This window comes from Diospyros lotus, chromosome 6, assembly GCF_014633365.1.
Source record: "Diospyros lotus cultivar Yz01 chromosome 6, ASM1463336v1, whole genome shotgun sequence".
NCBI classification, from domain to species: domain Eukaryota; kingdom Viridiplantae; phylum Streptophyta; class Magnoliopsida; order Ericales; family Ebenaceae; genus Diospyros; species Diospyros lotus.
In genome coordinates, this window is record NC_068343.1 from 13018392 (window position 1) to 13038360 (window position 19969).

At 38.7% G+C, this 19969-nt stretch overlaps 1 protein-coding gene across 1 annotated transcript; it reads left to right on the forward strand.

Annotated features, from left to right (window-relative positions):
• Window positions 1–91: 91 nt before the first annotated feature.
• On the forward strand, window positions 92–19748 carry LOC127804096 (protein FAR1-RELATED SEQUENCE 5-like). Its single transcript, XM_052340827.1, has 3 exons — window positions 92–499; window positions 638–2873; window positions 19433–19748. Exons 2-3 carry the CDS (start codon window positions 684–686, stop codon window positions 19598–19600), a joined length of 2358 nt encoding a protein of 785 aa, XP_052196787.1. The 5' UTR covers window positions 92–499; window positions 638–683; the 3' UTR covers window positions 19601–19748.
• The last annotated feature ends 221 nt before the right edge of the window (window positions 19749–19969 follow it).

Below are 19969 nucleotides of genomic sequence, written 5' to 3' on the forward strand. Positions count from 1 at the left end.
TCTGTTTTTTTAAAAAAATTAAATTAAATAGGTTGTTACAATTACGGAGATTGTTTCGGTGCTTTTAGTTCAGTTGATTTAATTGGATAAATATTTTTATGGCAACAAATATCATTTTTGATACTAAAAGTAGTTGTAATGCGGACTCACTTAACTGTATATTTGTGATTCATCAAATCAAACGGTGTCCGTGATTATCAAATGAATAATTATTAGACGAGCGGTGCTCCGATGTAAGGGGAAAAAGGAAAGAACTATTTACCATTTGATGGCCGTTCACCCATTTTCCCTACATTCCACTTCTTGGCATCCTTCTCAATTCTGCGATTTCGATCGATCCCACATTTCCAAAACCCTAATCAAAAAGTTCCTACCAAGCCTAAGATTCAACCTTTTCACTGAAACCTAGGTGTAATTTCTCTCTCTCTCTGGCGCACACTCACACCCCACCTGTGAGCGCGAAGTTGTTTATTGCAAGCTTCAATCTCTATGCTTACAGGTCAGTTTCATGTTTGTTTTCTGCTTTGTACATGCTTCTTGTTTTAGATTTATGTTCGTATGTGATGATCACTAAAAACTCTCAAATTTCAGGTCGAATTTTGTAGATAAATTGGTTTTTTTCTTTTTTGGGTTTCAGTATAATTGTTTCGGGGACGTAAGTGCAGCAAGGGATTAGCTTCGATATGGAGTTTGAACCGTTGGGAATAGGAAGCGAGGTGATGGAATTCGATATGGTGGCGCTGGACGAAGACGCCATCGACATTGTGCACCCGGTTGACGACGACGACAGCTTCGTCATTGAGAGTTCTTACGGAAGTGGCGGCGCTGGAAGCAGCAGCGAGATTTCGATTCCTGAAGGGGACATGAACCTTGAGCCCCACCAGGGCATGGAGTTCGAGTCGGAGGAGGCCGCCAAGGCCTTCTACAACTCGTATGCCCGGCGAGTAGGATTCAGCACCCGCATCAGCATGTCCCGGAGGTCCAGGCGTGACGGTGCTATCATCCAGAGATCGTTTGTGTGCGCCAAAGAAGGGTATCGCGCCGAGAGGGAGAATCAGGGTGGCGATAGTGCTAGGGCAAAGCGTGCCCGTCTTGATTATAGGGTTGGCTGCAAGGCCATGCTGGTTGTCAAGGTTCAGGATTCTGGCAGGTGGGTTGTTTCTGGGTTTGTCAGGGAACATAATCACGAACTGGTCCCGCCAGACCAGGTGCATTGCCTCCGCTCCCATCGCCATGTGTCTGGCTCTGCAAAGGCCTTGATTGATACCTTGCAGGGGGCTGGTATTGGTCCCAGTGGAATTATGTCTGCACTGATCAAGGAATATGGAGGAATTAGCAATGTGGGTTTCACAGAACGAGACTGTAGGAATTACATGAGAAGCAATAGGCAGAGGACTCTAGGAGGAGACACCCAGGTGCTCTTGGACTACTTGAGGCAGAAACAGTCTGAGAATCCGGCATTTTTTTACGCTGTGCAAGGAGACGAAGATCAGTGCATGACTAATGTCTTCTGGGCTGAGGCAAAAGCAAGGACTGATTATAGCTATTTTGGTGATACTGTTACATTTGACACCACTTACAGGTCCAACCGGTATCGATTGCCTTTTGCACCTTTCACTGGTGTGAACCATCATGGGCAACCTGTGTTGTTTGGCTGTGCCCTTTTGGTAAATGAATCTGAGGCATCATTCATCTGGCTATTCAGAACATGGCTTGAGGCGATGGGTGGCTGCCCTCCAGCTTCAATCACCACCGATCATGATCGAGTCATTCGTTTAGCTATTAAAGAAGTTTTTCCTGGGACTCGTCACCGTTTTTGCAAATGGCACATCTTTAAGGAGTGCCAGGAGAAGTTGCCCCAAGTGCTCTCTGAACATCTCAGTTTTGAAGCTGAGCTCCATAAATGTGTAAACCTCTCTGAATCTGTTGAAGAGTTTGAATCTTGTTGGTTGTCACTGGTTAATAGATATAATCTACAGGAAAATGAGTGGCTTCAAACTATTTATGTTGATCGCTGGCAGTGGGTTCCAGTTTACTTGAGGGACACATTCTTTGCAGAAATGTCTATAACACAACGTAGCGATAACATGAATTCTTACTTTGATGGATATGTAAATGCATCAACTACTCTGCAGCTGTTTGTTAAACAGTATGAGAAGGCTTTGGAGAGTCGGTATGCGAAAGAGGTAAAAGCTGATTATGATACATTGAACACTGCTCCAGTTTTAAATACACCATCTCCAATGGAAAAACAAGCTGCTGCAGCCTATACAAAGAAACTGTTTATGAAGTTCCAGGAAGAGTTAGTGGAGACACTTGCTTTCTTGGCAAACAAAGTTGAGGATGAGGAGGCAACCATCACTTATCAAGTTGCTAAGTTTGGAGAAAATCATAAACCTTTCTTTGTCAAGTTAAATCTGAAAGAGATGAAAGCAGCCTGTAGCTGTCAGATGTTTGAGTTCTCTGGACTTCTTTGTAGCCATATATTGACAGTATTTAGAGTGAGAAATGTTCTCACTTTGCCATCTCACTATATCTTAAAACGTTGGACAAGAAACGCCAAAAGTGGGGTTACATTGGAGGATCACACCTGTGAATTTTTGCATGGTTCTCAGGATTGTCTGACAGTCAGATACAACAATCTTCGTCATGAGGCCCTCAAATATGTTGATGAAGGTGTGAAGACTGTTGAAACTTACAAGGTGGCTATGGATGCTTTAAGGGAAGCTGCAAATAAAGTTACACTTGCCGTAAATAATGGTGAGAAGGTTATTCATGTTAAAGAAACTAGGAAGGAAGTTCATCTTACTCATAGAAGTCACGATGATACTGGTGGGTTTCACCAACGGCTTTCCGAGCAACCTCTCACTGAGGTCAGTTGGGTTTATCTTATTCATTTATTTTCTTGCTTCCTTTTCCGCATTGATCAATTTTTGCTTTACTCATCCTTTGTTTGGTTTACTTGATTTTTTTATTTATTTTGCTGTTACTAGTTGTTTGACTAACATTTTCCCGAGATAGAATCTGGAGGAAGACAGCACCTTATTTTTTAGCCAAATGAAAGTTACCAAAATCTTGTCATAGTCTGATTTCTCTTTTAGTCCTTGGATGACTTAAAAATCTTAGTTCTATCAATTTCTACGTGGTGACATTTCTGATGGACAACTAACAACTTAATCCCATTTCTGTTGGCATACTCTCTTTATTAATGATGACCGTAGGTAATTAAGTTTTTTGTGGAACTTTCAATGCTTGTTTAGTGCAGCATCATCCCATATGGCCAGAAACTAATTTATCGGTTTCTTAGAGGATCTCAATGTGTTATTGAGGTGATCTTGGTAACATCATCACTACCAACCGCCTAATAATCTAGTTCTATGGTGGCATTAAGTACCAGAGGGTGAGAAAATCACAGGAAAGGTGCAAAAATGGAGGAATAGCTTTAGGTTTCATCTTCTTTAAAATGTTATGTGCTGCCAAGATTTCATTGTCATTTTTACATGATAAAAGTGTTGTTAAAAACAGAGAACTAGAAGTCGTCTCTTGTGAGAGTTATCTGTCATTCATGAATACTCTCTGTTAAACTTGTTCTACCACTACAAGTGACAGCAGCAAAGGATGTTGCAAGAAAATTTTCTTCTGGTTCTTATTTTCCTGCTACTTTGAGCCTGAATTGAAGCTGCTTGTCCAGGGTTATACTTGTCACCCAGGGTTTGGATTGGAATTTGGAAGAATCCAAGGGAATTAGGACCAAGAACAAAAGGATTGAGGGAGAATTGGACAGAAGGAGGGAGATAATAGACCGAAATGAGGGAGAGTTGCAGATAGAATAGAGAAAGGGAGAGATTATAGAGAAAGCAGAGGGAAACGGGATGGAATTTGAGAGAGAATTGATGAGAGGGAAGCTGAAATTCAATTATCATTTAAACATGTTCTACAAACAGTCTTTAGTAGATTTATATAGCTACTCTACAGAAATAACAAACTAGTAGAAAAATACAACTAGAGGAAAATACAAGTAAAATTTAAAATAGGCTAATTATTGTTTTAGCTCTAGTAAAACCCTTGGGTCCTGACAATACTTTGTCATGCACTTAGGTTTAGCCTACGGTTTGTCGGGGAATTTAGAAGAAATCAAGGAAGAGAGAGCAAAAATGGAGGGAGAAACAGAACAGAAAGAGAGAGAGAACAGAGAGAATTGAGGGAGATCAGAAGAGATCGAGAGAGAGAAATGTAGAGAGAGATGACTGAATTCAGATTATCATTCCACCATGACATTCTTTAACAAATCTAGCCTATTATGGGCTATCTAGGCTTTCAGTTATTAGAACTGAAAGGTACAAGCAGGGAAAGTAGCAAAATATACTATGACTAATATACAATGCATGTAATATACTATGACTAATATACCCTTGGGGTCATGACAATCCCCCCTCCTTGAGAGGTTTCTTATTCCCAAGAAACTACAACAATTGTGGTGTTGTTTCTTCATCCAATTCCCATTTTCGCTATCTAGTTCATCCTTCACCTTTTTTTTATTCTTTTCTCTTTTCTCTGACCTCTTTTTTTTTCTCCTTCTTGGCTTTATCTTATGGATGAAAGAAGAAACAACATCTCTTTGTTTAGCAAGTATTTCGAGCTCTCTTGAAGTACCAGCTTTACTTACCTCTACTAAAACCAACACCAAATCCTCTACGTCATCAGCTGCCAAGATATCTGCAATATCCTGCAGATGCAACAATTCAGAGGCGTAGATTCGCTTCAAGTACTCAGACAAAAGTTGTCCAAAAGCAACAACACGAGGATTTGTTGTAACACCAAGTCAAGCCGTCCATCCATCCTGTTAAGATTAGGAGCACTTTTGATTACTCAATCAATACTTTCTAATGCCAATTCTCTCACACTCCTCACTCTAAAATCTCACACTCCTCACCCGAAAACCAAACAACAATAGAAATATGAAAATTGTAATTGAAAACAATAAAGATAATAAGGAGAAAGACAACCAAACCACAAGAAGAGACTAGGATTTATCCTGGTTCAAACTGATTAAAATTAGTCCTACATCCAGCAGCGGTTTGAGAGCAATCCACTAGAAATCCAATGAGAAATCAGTACGCAAGAAACCCTCGCCTTTCTCTATCACATGAGTACACTGCCTTCAACCAAGATTACAAAGAACTTTCTTTCTTCAAGCCTTTTCTCTCACAACAATTCTCGTATTTAGAAAGAGTAAAAACTGAATGATCATGATAATCATTCCAGTCCGCCTATCTATCTATTTATAGAGGATTGGGCGAAAATTACAAAGGGTAATTTAAAAACAACACAATGTCTATTCTACCATTTTATAACTGACTTAATTAGACCTTATCTAACTTGTTTCCGGTTATATCATCAATCTGGTTTCTTCTGATTCTTTATGATCTTCTAGAATATACTCCATGCAAAACTTCAACAAATTTCCACCATTTTGCATGAGACTTCTAGAATCCGGCTCCACCAATTACTCTCCTCTAGGACCTACAAAACAAATTGATCATTCACAAATACAAATGTGTAAGAGCCTCAAACAATGATGTAACTTAGACATAGATACTGCTTTAGTGAACATATCCGTAGCATTTTCTTCTCCTGCTACCTTTATCAAATCTATTTCCTTCCTTTCAAGTACTTCTCTGATAAAGTGATACCTAACATCAATGTGCTTAATTCTCTCATGGTGTGTTTGATTTTTAGCACTTTGGCTATCACACTTTAAGGTTGTTTTAATATCTCTCCCTAGGAGTTCACTTACTAAACCTCTCAACCATAGGCCCTCCTTTATAGCTTCTATGACAGCTATATACCTAGTCTCAGTGGTTGAAAGAGCCACTACCAATTGCAAATTAGTTTTCCAGTTTATGGTAGCATTCCATAGCTTAAATGCATACCCGATAGATGACCTCCCTTTGTTCAAATCTGCTGCATAGTCAGCATCAGTGAATCTTAGTATATTAGGCTCATCTTTTACACTAGCTCTACCATAAACTAAAACCATGTTTATTGATCCTTTAAGGTACCTAAATATCCACTTAACAGCAGCCGAATGCTCCTTACCCGGATTAGCCATGAACCTGCTAGCAACACTTATAGCATGGGCTAAATCCAGCCTAGTACACACCATACAATGCATGAGGCTACCTATAACACTAGAGTAGGGTATCTTGTTCATTTCTCTTATGCTCTCTTCATCTCTAGGTGATCGGTTGTGGGATAGCTTAAAATGCTGTGCAAAGGGAACATTTACCTCCTTTGCATCATGTATTTGAAATCTCTTAATCAATTTCTCTAGGTATGCCTTTTGGGATAGTTGGATTAACCTCTCTTGTCTATTCCTTACTATTTCAATCCCTAAAATCTTCCTAGCTTCCCCTAGCTCCTTCATCTCAAAAGCTGATTTTAATTGCAGCTTTAACCTATGAATTTCCTCATCTGATTGACTAACAATCAGCATGTCATCCACATAAAGAAGGAGATAGATAGAAATTTTAGATGAAATATGCTTAACATAGACACAACAATCAAAGGCACTTCTCTTGAAGCCTTGGTTGATCATGAATGTATTAAATTTTCTATACCATTGTCTAGGGGATTGCTTAAGTCCATATAAAGACTTCTTTAGCAAGCATACTTGCTCCTTCTTACCCCTAGCCTCAAATCCCTTAGGTTGATCCATTAGAATATCCTCTTCTAACTCACCATGAAGGAATGTAGTGGTCACATCCATTTGCTCTAAGCTTAAGTCCAAATGGGCAATCATAGCAAGCAAGATTCTAATCGAGCTATGTCTCACTATTGGTGAGAAAACCTCATTAAAATCCACCCCAGCAACTTGGGGGAATCCCCTTGCTACCAACCTAGTTTTATACCTAGGTTTTTGCTCCTTACTTGCCCCCTCTTTAATTTTAAAGAGCCACTTACAGCCTACAACCCTTTTACCTAAGGGTCTATCAACCAAGACCCAAGTCTTATTTTTATTTAGAGATTCCATTTCTGATTTGATGGCATCCAACCATAACTTGGAATCCTTTGATCTCATAGCCTCTTCATATGAAAGAGGTTCATCTCTAGCTGTCTCTTCTGCACTTAACAGTGCATAGGAGACTAAATCAGAATATCCATACCTTATAGGAGGTCTAACCTCCCTCCTTTGCCTATGCCTTGGCACATTGTACCTTCCTAAACTAGGGAACTATCTGAACCTGAAGATCCAGCACTACCTGAAGGCTGGAACCTCTCAGAACTTGAGGGATCATTACTGCCACTTTGCTGAAAGCTATCTAAGGTAGGGGAATCAGGATCAGCAACTTGCTGGTCCATAAACATAGGAAAATCAGCACTGTCAGTGTGCTGGTTTGTTGCTGAATCCATGGGATTATCCATGGCAGCATCATGGGTTCCATCTCAACGGCCTTGTCTTTTCCCTTCCTATCCTTTTGAAGATCTACCTTATCATCCTTTAAGAAAGAATCCTCACTGAAAGTCACATCCCTACTCACCAAAGTCCTTGGCAATCCTTCTTCTAGGGCCCATAACTTATATCACTTAACCCCGGTTGGAAAACCTATAAATAGACACCTTTTGGTTCTAGGCTCCAATTTTCCCTGCTTAACATGTGTATAAGCAATGCAGCCAAATACCCTTAGATGCTCTAAGCTTGGCTTATGGCCATTCCATACTTCATAGGGTGTTTTAAACCCTGTTGCAGTTGAAGGTGGCCTATTAATAACATAGGCAGCTGTTGTAACAGTTTCTCCCCAAAATGATTTAGATAACCTAGCATGGATTAACATGCATCTCACCCTTTCTAAAAGGGTCTTATTCATTCTCTCAGCTAGGCTATTTTGCTTAGGGTTACGCGGGACTGTTAAAATGCCTAAAGATGCCATTTTCTTTACACATTTGGGCAAATTCTTTGTTACAAAACTCAAGTCCATTATCTGTCCTAATGACCTTGATTTTCATACCTTTTTGATTATCTATTAAGCTTTTTCAGGTTTTAAATGTTTCAAAAGTTCTATCTTTTGATTTTATTATATATACCCAACCATCCTAGTGATTGACAAAAAATACCTTGCCCCACTATGTGTTAAAGATTGACTAGGGCCCCACAAATCTAAATGAATATATTCTAAAGGGGCTTTAGAATTTTACCTTAGAAGACTTGCCAAAAATACATGTCTCACATTGGTCCAAATCTGTTACATTTCCAGCCCCTAGGATACTTTGTTTGGACAGTTCTTTAAGGCCTTCCTCACTTATGTGAGCCATCCTATAGTTCCACATTTTGTTTGATTATAGGTTTTATTTTCACCTATAGCTGCCTCACCACTTAAAGTGGTTGCTTGCAGCACATATATCCCATTGTGAAGGGCAGCTTTCTTGCATATAAGGGCTCCCTTTGATACCCTTAATACTCCACCATGTCCTTTATAGGAATGACCACTCTTATCAAATTCTCCTAGGGATATTAAGTTCCTTTTTAAATGTGGAACATACCTAATAGATTTTAAAGTCTTTACCAATCCATCATGCATCCTTAATTTTATGTCTCCTATCCCTTTTATTACACTCATGGTTGCCCCTAACATAACCTTTCCACCACCTATATCTTTATAGTTTAGAAACCATTCTCTATGGGATGTCATGTGAAAAGAACAACCTAAGTCTAAAGCCCACATATCCTTATCTTCTAGGCAAGATGCAACCAATGCATCTGCACTATCATAGTCATACTCACATAGGGAGGATGAAATTTCAGAATTTGATTTTTCTTTAAATTCTTTCTTTCTCTTAGGGCAGAATTTCTTAATATGTCCCTCTTTATGGCAGTGATAACATTTAATTTGTTTCCTACCATTCTTAGACTTGGACCTAGACTTCCCCCTAGACTTAAATTCTCTCTTTTCAGTCCTACTTCTAGCAATTAGGACATCCCTGGCTGAACCTTTCCCTTCTAATTTCTTGATATGAATTGTAAAGATGCAAAGGCAAGGATTGTCCAAGAGCATGTAAGTTTTGGGGCAATTACTCGTTCATTGGCTAAACAATTTCAAAAGGAACTTGAGTTATTTATTGGGAAGACTCCAACCCATTTGGAAGAGTTAGAATTCAAAATGAAGGAGTTAAAGCCCAAATTAATCATATTGCTTGTTTGCTTGGAAGCCCAGGACCAGAATGCAACATAGGCACTCCATAATCAAGCCCAAACAATCATCCCATCTACCAGGCCCAAGTTTCATAACTGATGTCATGGATGATGTCACCCTTCATTTGTCCTTTACGTTTGAGAGTGTTTTGTCTTTATGTATCATTGTGTTTTATCATCATGACTCCATTTGTCAAAAGTAGCATGATGATGTTTTTCGTTATCCTTTTGGTTTGTCTTTTATCATCATTAACCCTCTTTTGTCAAAAGAGGCAATGATGTTGTCTGTCTTATTATTAGGTTTGTCTTTAAGACTAGTATTTATATGTGTGATCTTGTAACGTTTTGCCATGAACATTTTTATGAAGAGAGTGCGAGAGCATTTGTATCCTAATTCTTATCTAAGCAATTCATTTGTTTAGTGGCGAATTTACTTGATTCTTATCACTCTTCCTTCTTCTATCTTAGAGTGTGGCAAATCAAAACTAGTATTTTCTTGTTTGTGGCGAACTTTCTTATCAAACAAGGGGTGCTAGTATTTCTTTTGTATTTTGGGCACATCATTTTTGCTGCAACTCCTTGGAGTTCAGTGCCCCGCCCCAAAAACATCTTCTAGGGATAATTTTTCTCTACCATGTTTTAATATATCAACAAAGGTTTAATATGTTCTTGGCAAAGAATGCAATAATACAAGGGCTTTATCTTCCTCATCATAGTTAATATCTATGTTTTCTAAATCACGACATAGTTTATTAAACTCATCTATGTGATTTTGTAGTTTCTGCCCTTCTTGCATTTTAAATGTAAAAAACTTTGCCTTTAAATACAGCCTATTTGACAGAGTTTTTGTCATGTAAAGACTCTCTAATTTAGACCATGAAGCCTCAGCCATTTCCATCCTTGAAACTTCCCTAAGAACTTTATCTCCTAAACTTAGAATTAGAGTATTGTAGGCTTTTTTGTTGATTTCTTTCCTACGTTCACTGTGGTCCTTTTTCTATTCTTTAGTGGCATTCTCGGGCAATTTCTTTTCTACCTCTAAGGCTTCTTCTAATCCCAAGTTTCCCAACAATGCCCTCATCTTAATTTTTCATAGACCGAAATCATTAGAACCATCAAAGTTCTCTATGTCATATCTAGCAGAAGAGGGTGCGGAAGCCATGACAGGGATTACAACTAGAGATTTCTAGGGTTCTTGGTAGTTCTTGAAAGAGTTCTTGGCTTTGATATTAATCTGTTAAGATTAGGAGCACTTTTGATTACTCAATCAATACTTTCTAATGCCAATTCTCTCACACTCCTCACCCGAAAACCAAACAACAGCAGAAATATGAAAACTATAATTGAAAACAATAAAGATAATAAGGAGAAAGACAACCAAACCACAAGAAGAGACAAGGACTTATCTTGGTTCAAACTGATTAAAATCAGTCCTACATCCAGCTGTGGTCCGAGAGCAATCCACTAGAAATCCATTGAGAAATTAGTACACAAGAAACCCTCGCCTCTCTCTATCACATGAGTATACTGCTTTCAACCGAGATTACAAAGAACTTCCTTTCTTCAAGCCTTTCCTCTCATAACAATTCTCGTATTTAGAAAGAGTAAAAACAGAATGATCATGATAATCATTCCAGCCCGCCTATCTATCTATTTCTAGAGGGTTGGGTGGAAATTACAAAGGGTAATTTAAAAATAACACAATGTCTATTCTACCTTTTTATAACCGACTTAATTAGACCTTATCTAACTAACTTGTTTCTAGTTATATCATCAATTTGGTTTCTTCTGATTCTTTTTGATCTTCTAGAATATACTACATGCAAAACTTCAACATATCCATTATTGCGATTGAAAGTAGTTCTAATTGACCTGTCATACCTCCAACAATATCATCTCCAATGATTTCCTTAGTGGTGCCTATAAGATCAACAAAGTCTTTTGTTGAATGTTGTAATCATTTGCATTAGATTAGCTTTAGGTTGTCTCGGGAGGGGGTTTTTCTGTTAGCATTTGTATATTACTTGTGTTTTTCTAGAAGGATTGTTTCTAGAAGGTTTAGATAGCAGTATAGTTCGGTTAGTTGGTTGTAACTACCGGTTTTTAGTTAGTTTTTGTTTACCGCCTCTATGATGTATAAATAGAGGTCGGGTGAGAGGCATTAGTGGCATTCTATTTTGTCTTGTGGCGAGAAAGTGAGTAGTATGTGCAAGGACAAACTTGAGAGTAAATAGGGGATATCTTTGTAATCTTGGGTTGGGAAACTCATTGCACTTCTGGGTATAAGGTTGTTGAGAGTTGTAGTGCATGTAATCCTTGAGTTTTTCATTCAAGATAGTGAAGATAAGTGCCTCGAGCAGTTTGGATGTAGGTCTTCTTTAAATGACTGAACCAGGATAAATGTGTTGGTGTTCTTGTTTTCGATCTCATGTTCGTTCTTTTTGTGTTTCATTAATTCTTGTTGTTGTGAGGAGTTGAGAGATTATGTGAGAGGGTCTTTTTGCAAGTGTGAGTGTCATGGAGGGAGAGCTGTGAAATTATTATAACACTGGACATAGACATATTTTTTAACGTCTTTTTCCTCCTCTCTGGCTCTATTATGTAGATCCTCAAATATTAGCTTTGCATTGTCATCAGGTATTGGAGGAGTACTTATTTCTTCAAGGAAAATAGACTTAAAATCTTCAAAATCCAAAGTTGATGTGATAGTATCTTTTCCCAAATTCATAGCATCTGGTACTTCCTTACCAGGCAACCAGTTTACCTGGTACTTCCTTACTAGACATTTCTTCAATTGGTGTCACGTTGATTTTCCTGGCAACTGCCATTCCTTCCTAGGCAACCAGTATACCTGGTCCAATTCAGCTGATTCATTAGTTTTTTGCAGACTGAAGGTATTAGGTAGGATTCCAGCTTCTGCTGGAATCAATTCTGCAGGGGATCTTGAAAGAAGTTCCACTGGTAGGCTGAACTGAAATTTTTTTGACATCAGAATTAGTAAGTCATCCAGCTTGTGGTTGAGTTTACAAGTTTTTCGCCTATTTTATTGCATTCTTCCAGCTTGTGGTTGAGGTTGGCGAGTGTTTTGCCTATTTTGTTGCAGCGCATGCTTCCTTGATTCCTTTTATTGTTGTGGCACTTTCTGCTCAATAGCAAATCTCCTCCACGTTAATCTGTCTGAAGCCTATTTCCAGATTGCCCAGCCTGGTTTCCAATTGTTTCATCCGATTTTCTCCTTCCATCTCCACTGGTTGCCTCATTCGGACAATTGCCTAAGATCAGAATCAGCCTCCTGAATCAATCATTTCTGTATCAGCTAGCTCACCAGAAATCGCTTGGCTCTGCTTCAATTAACAGCTGAGAAACAGCCTAGAAGTATTGCATGGATCTGCTTCAGAAGTTGCTTCTAGGAGTTGCCTAGATCTGAATTACAGCTATGATGCTCCTGAATGTTAGCTGGAATTTCCTTTGCACTGCTTTGCCTTCAAATCTGAACCTTGATCAGCTGCTAGAAACTGACGGAATCACAGCCAAGAATCGTTGGCTCTGATGCCAACTGTCATGCACCTAGGTTTAACCTAAGGTTTGTAAGGGAATTTAGAAGAAATTGGGGGAGAGAGAGCAGAAATGGAGGGAGAAACAAAAACAGAAAGGGAGAGAGAATAGAGAGAATTGAGGGAGAACAGAAGAGATCGAGAGAGAGAAATGTAGAGAGAGATGACTGATGATTGAATTCAAGTTATCATTCCATCATGACATTCTCTATCTAATCTAGCCTCTTTATAGGCTATCTAAGCTTTCAGTTGTTATAACAACTGAAAGGTAGTAGCAAGGAAAGTAACAAAGTACAACAACTAACTAATACATGTAATATACTGACTAATATACCCTTGGGGTCGTGACATACTTTGACCTCTTAGCAGCATAAAACTCAACCAAGCCTTCTTCCAGTTAGTTGGATCCTGCCACATTGTGTCATAATTAAGATAAAATGAGGGTATCATAATTAAGATAGTTTGGACATGTAAAAAGACTATTAGAAGCACCTGTGAGGTGAGTGGGTGAAATAAAGGAAATCTGTAGCAACAACCTCTAGGACTTGTGATACAATAATCTTTCAAAGGATACAACCATGGATAGAGATGGTTGGAGATATGGAATTCATGTAGCTGTCACGACGCTAAGGATCCCCAAGGATAAAGTAGTCATTATGTGTTATATGTAATTCTTTTGGTTGTATTCTTTTGCTGTAGCTGTTAGTATCTTAAGTTGTAAAGCCTATAAATAGGCTAGATTAGTTAAGAGAATGCATATGGATGAATGACAATTGAATTCTGATTTCCTTCTCAATTGTTCTGATCTCCCTTGTTTCCCTCTGATCACTCTCTCTTTCTCCGTTCTGTCTGCATTCTCCCTTAATTTTGCTGAATATCTTCCTCTGTTCTATCCGATGCTCCCTCCATTCTGTTTAATTTTCCCTCGGTTCCTTCCTAAATTCCATTCTAAACCCTAGGATCATGGCAAATGGTATTAGAGCCAATGATTCTCGGCTGTGATTCTAGAAATTTCGATAGCTGATTCAAGTACAACTTTTGAAGGTGGAACATGCCAATGATTCTTGGCGCAATTCCAATCAACTAAGCAGATCGAAGGAAGCACGGGACCTGACAATTGTCTTGGCTGTTGATAGGTGAGTACTAGCAGTCGTTCCCGATCCAATTATGAAGGAATTAAAAACCGATTGTAACTGAGAGAGAGCAAAACAGTTTTCTGCTCAGAATTGAAGCCGAAGCAGAGCTTGGCGACTTTTGACTGAGATTCCGGTGAATACTGTTAGCTGCAGTAGAGCGAATCGAACTATCAGCAGGCAGAATCTGTAGATCTAGGCAACTCCTAGAATCAATTTTAGAGGCGATTATAATCCACTATAATTCTAGCAATTCAGAGCTGCAGAAGTCGATCAATTTGTTAGGTGATTCCTATCAGCAATGGAATTGATCGAACTCTCAGGAAGTAAATTATTAGGAGGCTGTATCTAAGCCAATCGATTCTCAGGAAAGCTGTTTAGAGCAAATCGATCCTTAAGAAGACTGCTGATTTCTCTATTTTGACTGTGATAGAGGTGGATTCAAGGTTGCTGAATTGAGGTTTAGGTGACTCCAGGAAGTAGTTTCTGAGGTGAGCAATGGACACAGGAATCCAGGGACATTTTGCTATCCTCAATAGAAAGCTGACAACTTTTTGATTCTATTTTATCAGAAATTTTAGGTTAGTATTCCGATTAAATGCTTTTCTAAGGAATATTCTGCCCCCTTAAATCAGATTGGAAATGAGAGTTGCAATGAAGAGTTCAATAAACTAAAACAAGAAGGATCAATTACGGATTATCAGGTCAGATTTGAGGAATTGAGATCACTAATGCTCAATTCCCATCCGACCTTGACTGAATCTTATTTTGTATCGAACTTCATCTGTGGTCTTAAAGACGAGCTAAGGTCTATTGTGAAAATGATGCGTCCTGCCATGGTAAAACAAGTGGCTAAGAAGGCTAGACTGCAAAAATTGGCACTGGAAGCGATTTACAGAAAGCATAATCTGCAGCCTAAGAGTTATCTTAAGAGCAGCCAGCAAGTTTGTGATGGTCTACATGCAGCTAAAGAAGTTTTGATGGAACAATCCGGATCAGAACATTCTTATATTGGCTCTAAGGAAACTGATTCTAAGGCTGATGAGCATGGACAAGCATTCGACGAGGACTTGGACCAAAGAAAAAAAGCTAGAGGTTGAGGGAAGGAATGGTTTTGAGAAAGAAGGTCCTAAGGATATTGTTCCTTTGCCCTTGGTTCTGGAGAATGTTGAGGAGTCCATGGCTTTGGTCAAAGTAGGCATCAAACAGGTTAAGATAATTCCAGCAGAAGAAAATTTTACTGTTATTTTGAGTGTTTTTGATCTTGGTCAATATGACAGTCTTGCTGTCATTTCAACTGGTGTAGACCAGATTCTGGGGCCAGTTTTAGCAGAAATGGAACAATTGAAGTTGACTGAATAGAAGAACAGCCATATGGTTTGGAAGATTATGGAAGGGAAGGTTGCTGCCATCTGGTTCGAAAGTTTTGACATTGGAGAAGGGAGCTTTGAAATGGTGATCCTTGAGATCTACATTTTATGTTTGCAGGAAAAGCGAAAGCAATGGAATGTAAGAGAAGAGAGGAAAAGGCTTAGAAGGAGAAAAAAAGAAAGGAAGAAGAGAAGAAGAATAAATTCGATAGAGAAAGCAGGGATTGGATGAAGAGAACAGTGGCCAGTTGCTGTAAATTCTTGGGGACAAAAACTCTCTCAAGGGGGGTTGGGGGTGGGGGGGGGGGGAGGGAATTGTCAAGACTCCAAGGATAAAATAGTCATTATGTATTATATGTAATTCTTTTGGTTGTATTCTTTTGTTGTAGCTGTTAGTACCTTCATTTGTAAAGCCTATAAATAGGCTAGATTAGTTAGAGAATGCATATAGATGAATGATAATTGAATTCTGATTTCCTTCTCAATTGTTCTGATCTCTCTCGTTTCCCTCTGATCACTTCTCTCTCTCTGTTTTGTCTGCGTTCTCCCTTAATTCTACTGAATATCTCCCTCTATTCTGTCCAATGCTCCTTCCATTCTGTTTAATTTTCCCTCGGTTCCTTCCTAAATTCCATTCTAAACCCTAGGCAAACCCTAGGATCATGACAGTAACAGACCCCCTAGTGGGGTTAAAGCTTGTGATTGTTGTTGTATGGTGGTTGTATAAATCTCACTCGTCAAGATTCCACTTTGATTCTAAATTGAGAAGCTTCTTTCCATGTAACTTCTTGTTCACATTTTAGATCACTAATGACATTGGTTATGCTAGGATGGGAATTGATGCAGTGGCAAAGATTATTGGGATGGGAAAGAATTATTTGGTTTTTAATGATGTGAGATATGTATTAGAGATGCAGCTCAATTTGATCTTAATTGGTATTCTTGATGATGAAGGTTATGTAAATTTCTTTGACTAAAAAATGGAAGCTCACTAAAGGTAGCTTTGCATTGGCCAAGGGGAAGAAAGAAAGTTCTTTGTATACGACACAAATAAGACTCTAATGGAGAAGTGAATGCAACTGAAAGTCTCTTCCATCAAGTTGTGGCACATGACTGGGTGCATGAGTGAAAATGGCCTTGATGTTCTTATAAAGAAGAAGCTATATCATTTGATAGGCACTCATCTAAAACCTTGCATCCTTTGTTTGCTTGGTAAACAACACAGGGTTGCATTTCTTTGGAACTTCATAAGCTAGGTCAGATGTGTTGGACTTGATGCTTGTACCATGGATGCTAGAACCTTCAGTGGTGCACCATACTTTGATACTTTCATCCATAATTATTCTAGAATAGGTTTGAGCCCATATTTTCATATCTAAAGATCAGGTGCTGGATGCTTTCAAGCTCTCTTTCACCCGGTGTTGAAAGAGACACAGGGAATTAGTTGAGATCTGTAAGAGTAGACAATGGTGGTGAATGTAGAGGTCCCTTTGAGAAATATTGCAGTATGTATGACATCAAGCTTGACAAGACAGTTCTGAAGACACCAAAGCAGAATGGAATGGTAGAAAGAATGCACAAGGCCACTGTCAAAAGGATCAGGTGTGTGCTTTCACATGCAAAACTTACCAAGTGGCATTGATAATCATAATAGACCTGATTAATAGTCCTCCTTCAGTTGAAGGAGATGTTCCGGAGAAAGTGTAGAGAGGGAAGGATGTTTCATATGATTACGTAAGGGTGTTTGGTTGCATAACATTGGTGCACATCTTAAAGGATGAGAGAAGTTTAATACCAAGACAAAGCTGTGTATCTTCTTTATGAGGAATTTGGTTATATAGCTTTGGGATTTGATGAATAAGATTACTAGAACCTCTGATGTGGTATTTTTGAAGACCAAATAGTTGGAGACAGAGAGGAAATACAAGAGAACAAGTTCTATTGTGAGATTCTTGTGAATTTGGATTCACCTGTAGAGCCTCAGTTTAAAGATCTATTAAATAACGCATACCTTCACAAAGATATTTCATTCATGGGCATGTGTTGGTCGCTAATGGGAGGGAGCCTGGAAGTTATCAACAAACTATATCTGATGAGCATAAAGAAGAGTGAGTCAAAGCAATGAATGAGGAGATGAAATAAAATATCACACAGTTGATTAAATTTCATCCAGCAAAAAACAAAAAATCACATTTGATTTGGTGAAGTTGGCTAAAGGGAAGAAAGCTCTTAAGAATAAATGTGTTTACCAGTTGAAGGCAACATAGAGTAGCTCACAGCCACAGTACAAGGTGAAGATAGTTGTGAAGGGATTCAATCAAAAGAAAGTGGTTTCCTGTGAAGAAATATTTTCACCAATGGACTAAATGTCATTTATTGAGTTGTTTTCAGATTGGCAGCCACTACGTACCTGAAGATTGAGCAATTAAATATCCAAACAGCCTTTCTACATGGGGACATAGAGGAAAAAACTGTATGGAGCAGTTCAAGGAATTTGTCATAACGTAAAGAGCAACTAGTCTATAAGGTGAAGAATAGCTTGTAAGGGCTTGAGCAAGCTCCAAGATAATGGTATCGAAAGTTTGGCTCTTCCATGAAGGATCATGGGTATAATAAGATCCCTTTTTACCATTGTGTTTTTGTGAAGAAATTTTTTGATGATGATTTTATTATTCTCTTGCTTTATTTGGATGGAACGTTGATTACTAGTCATGACATAAGAAGATTGCTGGCTTGAAGAGAGTTTGAGCAAATATTTTGCTATGAAGGATTTGGGTCCAATAGAGCAAATTCTTGGGTCTGACTGAATTATCTGTGATAAGAAGAGGAGAAAAGTTTGGTTATCTCAAGTACCTTAAAGCAGAAACGTTGAACCTGAGTAACTCAAAACTAGTTCTCTCTCCAGTTGTTGGTCACTTCTAATTGAGCTCTAGTCAGTGCTCTACAAATGAAAAAAGGGAAGAAGTGCTGCAGATTCCTTGTGCTGTTGTGCATCAGCCATGGTTTTTGGCTGACGGACATACCCTATAGTATATACAAGACTAGGCATTGCTCATGCAATTAGTGTGGAAAAACAATTTCTTTCTAATTCTGGCAAAGAGCGTTGGACTGCAGTTAAATGGATAGTCAGGTATCTTAGAGGCACTTCCAGAGTGAGTTCATGTTTTGAAAATGGGGCCATTGTTGGTTGGTTATATAGAAGCTGATATGGATTGGCAGGTGATGTGGATTTTAGAAAATCAACTTCAGGGTACTTGATGACCTTTCCCTGGGGAGCAATGACGTAGCAATCTACGTAGCAACAATTTGTTGTTTTGTATTCTTCCCACAGAGACTAAATATTGCAGCAACATAAGCAGGGAGTCACTTTGGATGAAAAAGTTCTCAGAAGAACTAGCCCTCAAGCAAGGAAGGTATGTACTTTATTGCGATACTTGAAGTGTCATTCATCAATGGAAACTAACTGAAGTGGATGATCAAATCCTTGTATTAACGGGGCTTTGCACATTTGGATGTGGGTTTTTAACTAGAGAAGTGAAAAAATATGCCCTTGGAATAGGTTGAAGTAATAGTTAAGGTTATACATGCTTACAATTCTTCTGCTATAATCAGCTTAATGATTAGTTGGCATTACATGGCTAAAACAATGGATAAAGATCACTGGAGAGATTCAGCAAAGATGACGTTTCTGTTGGAATTACGTATTTTGCTTGCTTATTATTTAATACAGATGTTTTAACAAAGATGAGGTTCACCAAATGCTACAGCTCAGTGAAGTTCCTTACTGAGTTATATGGGACACGAGTCTGCTAATTAATTTCACTTGGTCAATGAAATCATTGTAGCCCCCAGCCTGCTGATTTGTGTTTTTCCTAAATACTAATTGCCGTGTCAGTTATAGTCAAGACTGTTGCTCATTTTTGCTGCCCGCTTGTAAATATTAACTCTCTCCTTTTTAGTACCTGGACATAACTGATTTGGGCGGGCGGAGATTTAAGCTCATCCTTATAAATTTTTAACTGATTCGTTTCATTGCTTATTAATCCCTTGAGTTTTAGTGGTTATATATTATTGATATCATGTTGCTCCTGAAGATCTTTTAAGGATGACTGCCCTTGTTAGTTAGGTTGTAGTTAATTGTCCGATAGTAGTTAATGAGCAGCAAATCTATGAAACATTTTGTAGGGGGAGCAGGACAGGAAGATACAGAAGCTAACCCGGCAACTGGATCGCGCACACTGGAAATGTGAAGTCTACCGGGCCAATTTAATCTCAGTTTTGAAAGACATTGAGCAGCAGAAGTTACAGCTGACAGTTCAAGTTCAAAGTGTAAAGTTAGGCATGAAAAGCTAATCATAGGATTTGGATACATCAATCAAAATGACACTGTCAATTACCCCCCACCCCCCAAGAATTTTTCCCAGGCAACTAAAGTGAAATTGGATTGCCGACATAATGGTTAACTACCAAACTTATGGATTTGTACACAGCTGCTTTGCCATGGTTTTGGGAACCTTGTCATGACAATGACTGGATCTTGGTGGCGGTCCTAAAAGCGTAGTTTTAACTTTTAGCCGGCAAGTGCGGATCATTTATAGCGGTGTGCTGCTTACACAGAACCATCATCAGGGAAAAAGTACAACTTCCAAGTCTGCATCTCCAATTCATTCATCAAACCCCAAAACCCTTTTTACGTGCAAACTCCCTTATTCTCACCCTAAA

Bases quoted from the DNA above. Each gene is read 5' to 3' on its own strand.
- LOC127804096 (XM_052340827.1), top strand. From the start codon at position 684: ATGGAGTTTGAACCGTTGGGAATAGGAAGCGAGGTGATGGAATTCGAT. The intron at 2,874-19,432 runs GTCAGTTGGGTT...AACATTTTGTAG, and splicing joins CCGAGCAACCTCTCACTGAG to GGGGAGCAGGACAGGAAGAT.